We start from the raw sequence: 15981 nt of genomic DNA, 5'->3' as shown, positions 1-15981 counted from the left end.
TATTTGCCAAGACAACATTTTGGATGGAAAGTATGTGACCACTCCATGTGGACCAGTCTCTTACTGTGCTCAGAGTCAGAAAAGAAATGTAAGACAGGAGGGGAAGTGAGCTGTGCTTACAGAGATGCTCTAACTTCTGGGCTGACTGGGAACAAGAGACTGTTCTCACACTTCACACTGAGCAAGAAGGAAGCCCTGTGGCTTCAGACAACTCTCTTTCCTCTGCCATGTGTAAAGCTGGTGACGCCAGCACAGCACACATCCTCAGGCAAACCCAGTAATGTAGAGTAGACTATTTGTGTGGGCGGCTGCCTGAGTGATATGTGTTGATGGAGCGGTTCTAGCCACTCCACCACTGATCTGACGTGAAGGAGTTAATGGGGTCCAACAGGGATCAGTGCTGGTGGTCCCAGTGGAGGAGAGAGTTACTGACAAAGATCAACACAATGCACAGCTCTCTCTCTCACTCTCACTCTGACTCACTCCCTCCCTCTTTCTCTACAACCACCTCATCCTTTCAGTTCCTCTCTTTCATGTGATTTCTCTCTCCGTTACAGAGGTCATGGTAGCAGAGGTCATGGTAAGATGATGAGCAGAAGAGAGGTGAACAGGAAGGAGGAAGAAAAATACTCTTATACAGAGGAATAGAGAATGCCTCAGGACACCTCATGGTGTTGGGGATGTTGTCTGGTGTTATGGAGCTAATTGAGTTTATCATCACACAGGAGGGCTCCACCCTGGGCATGTGAACCAGCTGCCAGCCATGTGGCTCCCTGCAACAGGACAACAGGGAAGGACAGACAGACAGACCTTGCGCTGGGCCTGCGTCAGCCACTCCTCCTCCATCTCTCTCCTTGCATTCTCGTCGTCCTGCTGCTTACGTCGCTTGTCCTGGTGATGGGAGAAGAATAGAAAGAGAACAACAAAAAAAGAGAGATTTAGGGTTGAGTGGATTTAGATATATAATTATGTTTCTGAACCTAATGAGGAGCACTTCCTGTAATTAAGCAGCTCAGACGTGTGTCACCACAGAGACAGAGTCCCACAGCTCACACTGCTTTCAAGCTCTACTGAGATAGTCATAGTTGTCATTTGAATGATGCTAGTGAAGGAGAAGATAACAGCACAACTACAGTACTGTATATCATACTACAGTATAAGTGAAAGGCTGTGAAAGTAGATTAGAGTGACAAGCCCCATAGGCATATATGCTGTTGACCGGTGGAACAGCTGGTTCTTTAAGGTCAAAGTGCAGAGAAACGGAGATGAAGAGGCAAGGCTAGGAGTACGTGGGCATGCCAGCACTCCATCATCATCAGCTAGTCTGACAGTAACACACATATCACACATACTGCACATTCATGTTCTGTCAGGAGGAGCGGTTCACTCCCATACATTAGCACCAATCCAGGCCTGAGACAGGAAACCACCACTGCTATCCCTTCGGTTTTCTCATAGTTTCCCCAACATCCCTCCTTTCAAAAGCAACTGCAGTTAGATTACACTAAACAGAAGGGCTAATTTAGATCAGACTTTAATGAATGATTTTGGTCTAACCTAATTCAATAACAACTGTGTTGTGGCATAACATGTGGGAGTTGGCTAGACCCCACTGCATCAAAGAAAGACAGGATAAAGCATGGAGGGAAGGCATGAGCATTGTGTGTGTGTGTGTGTGTGTGTGTGTGTGTGTGTGTGTGTGTGTGTGTATTTCTACTGTATCTTAATGCTCAAGGTCCCTGTAGTGTTTAACCCTGCTGATGAGGTCAGTAGTGGCCCTGAAGCAAACCCCATGCAACCCAATTGAATTATTCAAACATGGACAGAACTGGGGGAGAGCAGGTATGTGATGTGGCTGTACATGGCTGAGGGAGAGCAGGTATGTGATGTAGATGTACATGGCTGAGGAAGAGCATGTATGTGATGTGGCTGTACATGGCTGAGGGAGAGCAGGTATGTGATGTAGATGTACATGGCTGAGGGAGAGCAGGTATGTGATGTGGATGTACATGGCTGAGGGAGAGCAGGTATGTGATGTAGATGTACATGGCTGAGGGAGAGCAGACATGTGATGTAGATGTACATGGCTGAGGGAGAGCAGGTATGTGATGTGGCTGTACATGGCTGAGGGAGAGCAGACATGTGATGTGGATGTACATGGCTGAGGGAGAGCAGGTATGTGATGTGGCTGTACATGGCTGAGGGAGAGCAGGTATGTGATGTGGCTGTACATGGCTGAGGGAGAGCAGATATGTGATGTAGATGTACATGGCTGGGGGAGAGCAGGTATGTGATGTGGCTGTACATGGCTGAGGGAGAGCAGGTATGTGATGTAGATGTACATGGCTGAGGGAGAGCAGGTATGTGATGTAGATGTACATGGCTGAGGGAGAGCAGGTATGTGATGTGGATGTACATGGCTGAGGGAGAGCAGGTATGTGATGTAGATGTACATGGCTGAGGGAGAGCAGGTATGTGATGTAGATGTACATGGCTGAGGGAGAGCAGGTATGTGATGTGGCTGTACATGGCTGAGGGAGAGCAGACATGTGATGTGGATGTACATGGCTGAGGGAGAGCAGGTATGTGATGTAGATGTACATGGCTGGGGGAGAGCAGGTATGTGATGTAGACGTACATGGCTGAGGGAGAGCAGGTATGTGATGTGGATGTACATGGCTGAGGGAGAGCAGGTATGTGATGTAGATGTACATGGCTGAGGGAGAGCAGGTATGTGATGTGGATGTACATGGCTGAGGGAGAGCAGGTATGTGATGTAGATGTACATGGCTGAGGGAGAGCAGGTATGTGATGTGGATGTACATGGCTGAGGGAGAGCAGGTATGTGATGTAGATGTACATGGCTGAGGGAGAGCAGGTATGTGATGTGGATGTACATGGCTGAGGGAGAGCAGGTATGTGATGTAGATGTACATGGCTGGGGGAGAGCAGGTATGTGATGTAGACGTACATTGCTGGTGGAAATATCCATCATATAAGCATAATGTATAGTACATGTCAATGTGCTCTGTGTGGGTTGTGTGCCTAATGTTAGAATGTCTTTAATTGTGTTGACTTCTGCAGAATGTGAGGTTAAAAAGGGTAACTATTTACAGATCACTGCTTTGATGCAGAGTAAAAGCCTCTCAGCCCTGACCGTTGTTGTGCGTCTTTATCAATGCACAAGTTCAAATACATTTGTAAGGTGGAACTAAAACCCTGAGACTCACCTCTATAGCCTGCACTCTCTGCTGGTACTTCTCTGCCTCGTCCATGTTGGGTCTACAACACAAGAACACAGAGGAGAGTTATAGTTACTTTATCCTACTGTAGCAGTCCAGAAAATTGTTCATCATTTAAATGAAACTCAATTATTTAAAGTTGTTCCACACATATTTAGCGAAAGCGCAGAACTGATTTTCAATTCCCCTCGCTGTGGGACAGTGGATGAGAGAGTGTGATGATGTGACGCCTGATCCTAGATCAGTCATATATCAAAGCAGTGCAGAGGCTTATCATGGAGAGACTGCTACACTACTGTATTCTGTCATGTACTGGGTCCTTTGGGTGTTGTCCTGTCATCCTTCAAACCACCAACTACATGCTCATATTATTATACACTTTCCACAGAGGTGACTGGAAAACTGCCTGTTAGCAAATCTGCACTTGAGATGATTACTACATAATTCTTATATAATTATTTTCTAAAACCCTAAGTGAGAGAGCAGAGAGGAACTGGGAGAAGGGAGAGCACATAGCAGCCTTTGATGCTGAGTTGCTGAGCTCCCAACAGTAATAAGGCTGATTGAAATGAAAGGAACGATTGATTCCTGGAGCAGCAACCTCACACACACATAAAGTGTATGAGAAGAGGGAGAAACACAGAAGCTGAGGAGAGGACTATGGATCAGTTTGACTTACAGTAAGAGTGGGAGGGGAGAGCTGCTCTCAGAAGATGTATTCGGTTCACACTGCCTTTCCCCCTCTGTTTTCACTCCAGTCATACGTTATCATCAACTGTAAATAAAACGCTGTACACCAACCTGTCACAGCTTTGATCATCACTGACATGACAACTAAAAAAGTGTACTACAGAGTGTGCTCCAGTACAGAGTGTACTACAGAGTGTACTACTCTACAGAGTGTATTACATAGTGCACTAGTCTACAGTACACTGTGTACTACAGTACACTGTGTACTACAGTACAGCGTGTACTACACAATAGTGTACTACAGTACAGAGTATACCACATAGTGTACTACACTACAGAGTATTACTACAGAGTGTACCACAGTACATAGTGTACTACAGAGTGCACTACAGTACAGAGTATTACTACAGAGTATTACTACAGAGTGTACTACACTACATAGTGTATTACAGAGTGTACTACACTACAGAGTATTACTACAGAGTGTACTACAGAGCGTACTACACTACAGAGTATTACTACAGAGTGTACTACACTACAGAGTGTACTACACTACAGAGTGTACTACACTACAGAGTATTACTACAGAGTGTACTACACTACAGAGTATTACTACAGAGTGTACTACACTACAGAGTATTACTACAGAGTGTTCTACACTATAGAGAATTACTAAAGAGTGTACTAGGGAGTATACTACACTACAGAATATTACTACAGAGTGTACTACACTACAGAGTATTACTACAGAGTGTACTGCACTACAGCGTATTACTACAGAGTGTTCTACACTACATAGTATTACTACAGAGTGTACTACACTACAGAGTGTACTACACTACAGAATATTACTACAGAGTGTACTACACTACAGAGTATTACAACAGAGTGTACTGCACTACAGCGTATTACTACAGAGTGTACTACAGGGTGTACTACACTACAGAGTATTACTACAGAGTGTACTACACTTGAGAGTATTACCACAGAGTGTACTACAGTATAATAAGAAGAGCTGGAAGAGCCCCTTGAGTCAAACTCCAACAACTGTCAGAATGGCTACACACACACACACACAGACACACACACACACACACACACACACACACACACACACACACACACACACACACACACATTATTGTATTGTATTATATATATTATTATTGTATTGTATATATTGTATTATACAGGTTATAATTCAACCTCAGATATTTACCTTATATCTGTCAATGAACAAATATTCTATACACATGAGATACAGTGCCTTGCGAAAGTATTCGGCCCCCTTGAACTTTGCGACCTTTTGCCACATTTCAGGCTTCAAACATAAAGATATAAAACTGTATTTTTTTGTGAAGAATCAACAACAAGTGGGACACAATCATGAAGTGGAACGACATTTATTGGATATTTTAAACTTTTTTAACAAATCAAAAACTGAAAAATTGGGCGTGCAAAATTATTCAGCCCCTTTACTTTCAGTGCAGCAAACTCTCTCCAGAAGTTCAGTGAGGATCTCTGAATGATCCAATGTTGACCTAAATGACTAATGATGATAAATAAAATCCACCTGTGTGTAATCAAGTCTCCGTATAAATGCACCTGCACTGTGATAGGCTCAGAGGTCCGTTAAAAGCGCAGAGAGCATCATGAAGAACAAGGAACACACCAGGCAGGTCCGAGATACTGTTGCGAAGAAGTTTAAAGCCGGATTTGGATACAAAAAGATTTCCCAAGCTTTAAACATCCCAAGGAGCACTGTGCAAGCGATAATATTGAAATGGAAGGAGTATCAGACCACTGCAAATCTACCAAGACCTGGCCGTCCCACTAAAATTTCAGCTCATACAAGGAGAAGACTGATCAGAGATGCAGCCAAGAGGCCCATGATCACTCTGGATGAACTGCAGAGATCTACAGCTGAGGTGGGAGACTCTGTCTATAGGACAACAATCAGTCGTATATTGCACAAATCTGGCCTTTATGGAAGAGTGGCAAGAAGAAAGCCATTTCTTAAAGATATCCATAAAAAGTGTTGTTTAAAGTTTGCCACAAGCCACCTGGGAGACACACCAAACATGTGGAAGTAGGTGCTCTGGTCAGATGAAACCAAAATTGAACTTTTTGGCAACAATGCAAAACGTTATGTTTGGCGTAAAAGCAACACAGCTCATCACCCTGAACACACCATACCCACTGTCAAACATGGTGGTGGCAGCATCATGGTTTGGGCCTGCTTTTCTTCAGCAGGGACACGGAAGATGGTTAAAATTGATGGGAAGATGGATGGAGCCAAATACAGGACCATTCTGGAAGAAAACCTGATGGAGTCTGCAAAAGACCTGAGACTGGGACGGTCTGGTGACGCTACAAAGTATTAACTTAAGGGGGCTGAATAATTTTGCACGCACAATTTTTCAGTTTTTGATTTGTTAAAAAAGTTTGAAATATCCAATAAATGTCGTTCCACTTCATGATTATGTCCCACTTGTTGTTGATTCTTCACAAAAAAATACAGTTTTATATCTTTATGTTTGAAGCCTGAAATGTGGCAAAAGGTCGCAAAGTTCAAGGGGGCCGAATACTTTCGCAAGGCACTGTACATGATTGGTATAACTAGCCTTCCATGGAGAATGGTACTCAAGAGGCACGGGTGACTATATTTTAAGTACTGTTCTGTCCAACTCAGATTGATACTATATAGCATAAGTGGTAAGAGATTGAGGATGGTTGTTTGGTGTCTGAGGGCTGCACAGCTACAGTGTGATATAGCCATAATCAGCCACACAGGGCTATTGTTAGTCCCAGGTGGGCATTGTAGTGAGGGTGACGGACGGCTCTAGAGGGGGTGTTGGTAGAGGGGGTGTTGTATTGACGGCAGGGCTGTGATGGAGAGGGAGGGGCTGTGACGTCTCACACCCAACACGGGGGTCATTAGTGGGCACTGTCACGGCGATGGAGTGCCACAGGCAGAGGTTCATTAGAAGAAGCACGAGGGCGCTGCCAACCCAGGGGACTCTCTTTGTCCAGATGATGGACGCCTTACACACTGCCAACCGCCAGCCATCACAGACACTGAGAACAGACACTGAGGCTGGTGTGTGGGTGTCCCTCACCTGTCCCCACTCTGTCACTGAGCTCTCTGTCACTGAGCTCTCTGTCACTGAGCTCTCTGTCTCTCTCTCTCTCGTCAGCAGAGAGAGGAGTGCTCACGGAACATGGAGTGCCCACTCAGGCTGAACTGATTTCTCTCCAGCTGTGGGTGAGATCCAGGGACAGAGTGAGTGTGTTGTGTGTGCCACATTGAGTGTCTCACATGGGAACACAGATAGTATGTACAGAAAGGTGGGGGATGTAAATGGGTGGGTGATGTGTGTGTAGGAGAGAGATAGATAGATCTGACCCGTGTTTCTCAGCCACAAACAACTGCAAGACGTCTGACAGTCAGCGCCTTATGTTCTCCAAGGGGGTTGGAAATCTCCCCTGTGTTTTCCGCTTAAGGCACGGCTCACTGAATGTGACTGTGAGACTGGAGGGGGGAGGAACACTGGGAGATATTTACACCAGTAGCACAGCAGGAGGCACATTCTGTAGCCTGACACCATACAGTACAGTATGCATTACTGATGCATACAGAAATAGTTTAAAGGCTTTACACATTCAGTATTACTGTAATCACTATGCTGTACGAACAATACTCAAGAAGAGCACTGCCCATATGTTTGGAATGGTGGGTGGAAACATAGGGGAAAGTGTAACATGCAAATGTTACTCCTCCATAGGGAACCCAGTTTATCACTGTGTGGAGGATCAGGATAACCTCACCCTGGAATCCTAACTATGTGGACGGGGCTGGAATGGATCTCCCTGGAGCTCCCCATGGACTCACTGTGGGGGAGACCAGACCAGCCCCGGGATGGGGGTCAATTGGTCTCCAGGATTTCTGGTATACATTAAGTTGAGTGCCAGGAGTTTTTCCTGACTGTGTGATCTACCCAGGAAAAGACTTGGCCTTAGTTGTGACTATAACTAGGGCTCAGATTTTTTTCTGGCCAGGTCCCATGATCTGGGAAAAACTCCTGGCCCTAAATGCATCGTAATCGCAATCGTTAGTGTAAAAACAAGAAATGGCCAATCTGGTCTGGCCACTGGTCTTCATGGCACATCCAGTCCACAGAGTGAGACAAACTCAGACCCTGCCACTTAGCCATATTCTACATGGGGGTGAGAGTCAGCCAGTCCAGAGAGAAAGCGATTCTCTGTCCCAGAAACCAGTCATGTACAAAAGTTGCACTGCTCCGCTCTCTAATGTATAATTCAGCACTAGGAAGGCATTCTATATGTCCCTCGGAATCGACTCGGTTTTTAAAGTTACTTTCTGTGTTGTTTTCCAAGTCCTCCTCTACTTCCCGTTGCTGAAGGCATGGATTCAATTGTTTATACTTTTGGTTTTTAATAAAGTGCAAGTGCTTTAAGTCGTTGTGGGTGTGCATGTCTGCATGCATTTGTTTGTTTGTGTGAATCTGTGTACGTGTGTTTGGTAGATTGAGTGCTGAAAGTATAGGGAGCCGTAAAAGTGACAGAATATGAGTGGAATCAGAAATATTTGATTTGAATGCCACAGAAGTATGACTCACAGAACATTCTTCCCCAAAATCAAAAGCAGGTCTGGAGGAGGAAGCTCACAGCTCTGTGACTGATGTGACGGTGGGAACTCTGGAGATGTGACAACGGTATAAGCTCCCAGTGAGATTCTGGAGGTTATCAGGAAGCCACACATCTCTCCTGGTAAGCCAGTACACAGCTGTAGTTATACTAGCTAAATATTTTATTCATGTCCAAAACATCTCTAAATGGGATGTAAGGCAGGGATCAGGGAGATAATTGGCCTTAGCAGAGGTGTTCACCCAGCGACAATATTCATACACCAGTAACTATGGGATGTCTTGAACTCTGTAACCAACACCACCATTTCCAGGGACAGAGGTGCAGCTAACATTCCAGTACAATGAAGTCAACTAGAGAATACAGCACATTCCATCGGAATCACTGTTGTCCAGACATACTGTAGACTGTGGAACTGTACTAGGCTCAGGACAGGAGAGCCCCAACACTCCTCAGCCTGGCACAGGATGGGCTGCTAGGAGCCAGGACTTCCATGCCGGTACTCAGCTGATAGCACACAGCTTAGCAGGGGAGACTGACTCACATTAATGGACTCTCTGTCAGGGACTTCCACCTGGGCCGCGCGCACACACACACACACACACACATCACACACGCACGCACGCACGCACGCACGCACACACACACACGTCACACACACACACACACACACACACACACACACACACACACACACACACACACACACACACACACACACACACACACACACACACACACACACACACCACAATGAAGCTCCTGCCATGTTGAGGCCCAGATTGCAGGACATGTGTCTGTTGCCTACCAAGCATTTGCATTGTCAATGTGGATTACTTCATCATTGGGTTCAATTACCATCAGAGCTGTGCTTGGTGGCACAGATGGCTCATGTGTGCTCTGTTTGTTTGTCTGAGCCTCTCTGTCAACGTCTCTAATTAGAATAAGGAGAAACAGTATGCTGCTTCCCAACAGGAAGTAAGATGTAGCAATACACTCCATTTAACTTCACAAGAGCTCACACAGGAGCTCCGCCTATCACGTGCATGTGTTCAAACACGTTCAAACGCGCATGCGCACGAACACACACCCACACTTACTAACACACACACTTCACCAACTTTCCCTGGCAAACACACTTGGATGGAAATGCTCTCTCACTTCTTAGCCTCTTAGAGCTACCCCCCTACTTTTTTCAATTTCCGCCTGAAGACATACCCAAATCTGACTGCCTGTAGCTCAGGCTCAGAACCAAGGATATGCATATTCTTGATTTCATTTGAAAGAAAACACTCTGATGTTTGAGTAAATGTGAATTTAATGTAGGAAAATATAACACAATAGATCTGGTTTAGATAATACAATGAAAAAAACGTAAATAAAAAAGCATTTTTATTGTTGTATCATCATCTTTAAAATGAACAAGACAAAACAAACATTCAGATAGGATGATGGGGACATTTCAGTGAAAAACATAAGAGGGCAACAGTACTTGTGCAAGGCTTCAAAATGATAACTTCGAAAATGAGTGTGCTACATGACATTTATCATGAAGTCACCCAGGTGTCCCACACAAGTAGCCCAAATGTACCCAAGTGGCCAAATTGGTGTTATAGTTATACATTTTGAATGGAATAACTATATACAAATTACCAAAATGGTATTCTAACACACACCCCCCCCCAAAAAAAAAAAAATGGAGAAAAAACATGAAAAAACATGAAAAAATATATATACATTTACAAAATAACACTTTCAATATTTGGAAGACCCTCAGTCTTGTCCTGCTGATGCCAGGTGCCATAGCAGTCTCTTTCTGATGTAAAGGAGAGGGTCACCAAGCATGTGGTGCAGGTGATGGGGGACTTCATTTTGCAAAAAACACAGCGACGCCTCCATGCTGTGCCCTTTTGGCCCTGAGGCACATCTATGCCTGCAGAAATACAGTTGGGCAGATGAACACCACTTGTGGCAGGAGCTGGATGAACCAGCTTCAGTGGGGGATGGACACCTTGCCACTGGGGGCTCCCATTCGGAGTCAGTGTCACTGTGAAAGAAAATGTTCAGTTAGAATAGTTTCACATATGAGCCCTGTATCAACAGGTATAATAAACAGATATATATAGAGTACAGGGAACATAAGGTTGAATATATTATTATAGACCTGCTAGATCTACTGTCTCATTTATATTATGACAGACCAGCTAGATCTACTGTCTATTTTATATTATGACATTTCTGCTAGATCTACTGTCTCTATTATATTATGACAGACCAGCTAGATCTACTGTCTTTATTATATTAAAACAGACCAGCTGTATCTACTGTCTCCATTTCACTTTGGCCATTGTTGTGGGCCTGCCCTCCCCTCAACAGCCTCAAATAGGCTATTTCATGTGGGGGTGGGGTGGGGCGGCAGACACACGCATCTCCCATTTCATTACATTACATTTTTATATATTGCTACTAAAATGTTTAAAAATCACAAATAATATTTTAGATTATTAATTTCAAACAACAGCATTAGCATGAGAAGAACTTACCAGTCCAAACCGATGTCCTCTCCGTTCCAAAAATATTCCTCCATTTGGGAATCGCTAAATGAATCGTCCTCCAAAAATCTCTGTCTCACTTTCCCGATCAATTTCTTCTCAAATTTTGTGTACATCTGTATATCTAGACTTAGATTTAGATTTCCCTGACTTAGTCGCCATACTGATTGATATATAAACAGCTGAAGATGCGCTTTACCAAAACAACGCTGTGCGTAACATGCGTTGCTCCTTCCGGTATGAAACTTCAATGGCGAATGACCCTCTTTACTCCGGAGTTTACTACATGGGTTGGTCTTCCAACACATAAACATGACATATTGCCATTTACCTCAGCTCATTGGCTTACTACTCAGCTAGAGTTCAAGACGATCAGTGGTCATTGGGTTCAAATACAGTCAATCAACGAAACAGCGGTCATTGGTGCACAATGATGTCATTACTTGTTGTCTTCAAATCGGTTTCTTTCAGTCAATACGTCCCGCGAAATGACCCATCAGGTTTGGTTGTGTTACAAACAAACCAGTTGATTGCAATGAAACCAAACATAACTGGAAAAGTTACGTTTACTGTGTTTTTACATCGAATGTGTCGTCAAAAATAGAATTAGACGGAATTCACGACACAAGCGGTTCACAAAATGTTTCGTGTTAGGCTATAAAAATGTATTTTATCAAACAAAAGACCATTCATTGTGTAACAATAAGCATTGGGATTGCAAACAGAGGAAGATCGCTAAAGGTATTCTTTCGCAGTAAATCCTTTTTTAAATCTGACAACGCAGTTGGATTAGCAAGATTCTAGGCTTTCGAAACATGTGAGACACTTGTATTTTCATGAATGTTTAATATGACAGTGCGCAGAGGTTAACAGTTTTCCTAGAAAGAGTACTGAACTGTGTGCCGTTTATACTGAAGAAAAATATAAACGCAACTTGTAAAGTGTTGGTCCCATGTTTCATGAGCTGAAATAAAATATTTTCCATACGCACAAAAAGCTTATTTCTCTCAAATTGTGTGCACAAATTTGTTTATATCCCTTGCCATGATAATCTATCCACCTGACAGGTGTGGCATATCAAAAAGCTGATTAAACAGCATAATCATTACACAGGTGAACCTTCCACAGATGTCTCAAGGTTTGAGGGAGTGTGCAATTGGCATGCTGACTGCAGAAATGTCCACCAGAGCAGTTGCCAGATAATTGAATGTTCGTTTCTCTACCACAAGCCAAGTCCAAAGTTATTTCAGAGAATTTGGCAGTATATATAACCGCAGACCATGTGTATGGCTTCGTGTGGGCGAGTGATTTGCTGATGTCGACTTTGCGAACAGAGTGCTCCATTGGCGGTGGGGTTATGGTATGGGCAGGTATAAGCTACTGACAACGAACACAATTGCATTTTATCGATGGCAATTTGAATGCACAGAGATACCGTGACAAGATCCCGAGGCCCATTGTCATGCCATTCATCCTCCACCATCAACTCATGTTTCACCATGATAATGCGTAATGCACAGCCCCATGTTGCAAGGATCTGTACACAATTCCTGGAAGCTGAACATTTCCCAGTTCTTTCATGGCCTGCATACCAGACATGTCACCCATTGAGCATGTGTGGGATGCTCTGGATCGACGTGTACGACAGCGTGTTCCAGTTCCCGTCAATATTTTGTAACTTCACACAGCCATTTTAGAGTTGTGGGACAACATTCCACAAGCCACAATCAACAGCCTGATCAACTCTATCAACTCTGTGTCACCCTGCATGAGGCAAATGGTGATCACACCCAATACTGACTTTTTCTGATCCACAACCCAATTTTTTAAAAAGTATTTGTGACCAACAGATGCATATCTGTATTCCCTGTCAGGTGAAATTCATAGATGAGGGCCTAATGATTTTATTTCAATTGACTGATTTCCTTATATGAACTGTAAGTCGATAAAATCTTTGAAATTGTTGCATGTTGTTTTTATGTTTTTGTTCAGTATAAATGCCTGTCCTATTGTCAATGGATAAAATAGGGTGGGACCATGAGACGTGAAAGTGTGGTTGTGTTGAGCATAAACTGTTCAAGTATTCAGTTAATACGTGATCCAAACTCAGGTGTTCCCAAAACTTTTTGGCCCGTGACCCCATTTTGATGTAAAAAATGTTTTGTGACCCCACCATGTAAAAAAAGTAATGCAATCAACAGCCATTGTATACTTTTTTATTATTGGGGCTATGACAGTTTATTACAAATCAGTCTGTAAATGAAATGCATCAGAAAGGTATTGGGAAGTTCAGAAGATCAGGGCCTGGTCTTGTCTACTCTGTTTTAATGAGTCCTGCGTGGCTTGTGGGCATGGTAGAAGGAAACAGAAGACACATACATGTTTCTTAGAGTGTTACCTTTCAGTGATGGGGTCATAATATTTTGTAGCTTAAACCGTTCAAACGATGGAGCCACATTTGTAGGAAGAAAACTGAAACCGCTCTGTTAATTACAACTGTATCTAGTGGCTACTGGAGGGTACTGGCATAACCCCAGTTCCATGAACCAACTTTCTCTCCCGAACTCATTTTCAGACCAGGCGACCCCTAGTTTAGGAAACGCTGTCCCAACTGCTGTGTATGTACAGTATGTCAGGCTGCATCCTCTTCCCTGCGGTACCTACTGTGCCAAATCAAAGCAATGCCACGAGGAGGTGACTGAGCCTAGCTATAGTTAATGGGAACAGACCAGTGTACAAAATGATCAGATGCAGCCAACGCTTCCACCCCACCCCAATCCACCACTGACATACTGTCCATACACATGGATACACATGGACACTTGGCTGCATAAACAAGCAGGCAGAAACAATGTGCTCTAGATTGCATGAAGTGTTACTGTAGTCTGCAACAGCACATTGTGTGAATGGAATATTCTGCACAATGAGGGCCGAGAATACACAGTGTTGACCCAGGAAAATCTAATCTCATAAATAGTTAAAAAGCTGGGCTTTTAAAAGAATTGGTCAACTTGTTCGGCGGTCTACAAAATATGCATTCAGGGAGGTGGAAACGTGCTTTTCTGGGCTGCCTAGCACTCAATAGCTATGGCTCTGGTCTGTAGAATGTGGCCTATAAGCATGCCTGGTTAACTTTGAGAACCTGCTCTGCTCACATAGACTTCTCTCTACCTCTACCCAACACACACAACACCTCATCCTTTACACTGTTGACCATTATCATCACGTTATACAGTTCCATTAACAGCAGAGTTGTTATCACTATGGAGAGAAAAGCCATAGCACAATGAGTTAAAGCTGGTGAACCTTACGTTACTTTCAGTGATTCAGACGTTTTCGTCCATGATCAGAATGAAACTACCCACAATGACCAATCAACATTACGGCATTACAGCAATTACTGTCTGGCCGGCAACATCAAATTTAAAAGGCCTAATCCTCATTCAGTAATAAACACTCTAGCAATATAAGTAATGAGCAATATAACTACTGACCTTTCATTTACTGCTAGGTCACACTGAAATGACAGCTAAGTCACACTTTTGAGCTGAGGCTGGGGTCCTGTGTGGATCAGTTGGTAGAGCATGCCATTTGCAATGCCAGCGTTGTGGGTTCAGGTTTAGGTTTGTGTGGAGCAAACCAAAATTGGTTCTGTAAAGGTTTCCAGCACATTTGTTAGGTTGTGGCAGATTTTCTCTTAACACAAAAACTGTCTAGTTGTGATGATTATAGAATGTTTGTATAAAACACTTACCTGATGTTCCTAGTACACATTTAATCTGTTTCATGATGTTGTGGGAACATTGTGTGGACACTATAAGAGATTATAAGAGTTCCCAAAACACAAAAACTGTCCACTTGTGATAATTATTCCCAGGACAATTATTTTGTTTCTTTAAAAGTTCCTAAAACATTTCTTTAGGTTGTGGGAACATTGTAGGGATATGACAAGAAATAGGTTCCTAAAAGACAAAAACTGTCCATTTGTGCTGACATTCAGATAATGTTTGTATCCGGGTGCACAAAACATTCCTTTAATGTTGCAAGAATGTTGACAGAACAGCCTTTCTAAGTTCTTTAAAGGTTCCCAGAAAATGTAATTAGGTTTTGGGAACAGTGTGGGTGCATTACAAGAGATAGGTTCCCAAAACACAAAATATGCATGGTTGTGATGAAATTCATACCATTTTTAAGTTAGGTTGCACAGGACATTCCCTTAATGTTATAAGAATTAAATAAGACAGTTTCTATGATGTCGGTAGACTATTCCATTGACGTTAACGAACATCATAAAAACAGACTCATTGCTGCAGACTCATTGGTCGAGCCATGATTCCTCCGAAAAATCCAAACCGCACTTCTTAACACTTTTTTACATTTTAATTTTTGTTTATTTCACCTTTATTTAACCAGGTAGGCTAGTAGAGAACAAGTTATCATTTGCAACTGCGACCTGGCCAAGAAAAAGCATAGCAATTCGACACATACAACAACACAGAGTTACACATGGAATAAACAAACATACAGTCAATAACAGTAGAACAAAAAAAAAAAAAAGTCTATATGCAGGGAGTGCAAATTATGGAAGATAAGGGAGTTAAGGCAATAAATAGGCCATGGTGGCGAAGTAATTACAATATAGCAATTAAACACTGGAATGGTAGATGTGCAGAAGATGAATGTGCAAGTAGAGATACTGGGGTGTAAAGGAGCAAGATAAATAAATAAATACTGTATGGGGATGAGGTAGGTAGATAAATTGGCTGTTTACAGATGGGCTATGTACAGGTGCAGTGATCTGTGAGCTGCTCTGACAGCTGGTGCTTAAA

General features: G+C 43.1%; 1 protein-coding gene across 1 annotated transcript in view; it reads right to left on the bottom strand.

The window, feature by feature from the left end:
- The window catches only part of LOC110486491 (uncharacterized), a 32396-nt gene that overhangs the window by 6733 nt on the left and 9682 nt on the right, over nucleotides 1-15981 (bottom strand). Inside the window, exons 2-3 of the mRNA XM_021558120.3 lie at nucleotides 3231-3282; nucleotides 811-891 (exon numbers count right to left, since the gene is read on the bottom strand). Of these exons, the coding sequence (XP_021413795.2) occupies nucleotides 811-891; nucleotides 3231-3275 (126 nt within the window). The 5' untranslated portion in view covers nucleotides 3276-3282. The remainder of the gene's footprint in view (nucleotides 1-810; nucleotides 892-3230; nucleotides 3283-15981) is intronic.

This window comes from Oncorhynchus mykiss, chromosome 13 (assembly GCF_057628025.1).
Source record: "Oncorhynchus mykiss isolate SJ-2025 chromosome 13, ASM5762802v1, whole genome shotgun sequence".
Classification (NCBI taxonomy): Eukaryota; Metazoa; Chordata; class Actinopteri; order Salmoniformes; family Salmonidae; genus Oncorhynchus; species Oncorhynchus mykiss.
Note: the sequence above shows the minus strand (reverse complement) of the source record. Positions and strands in the feature narration are given on the sequence as shown.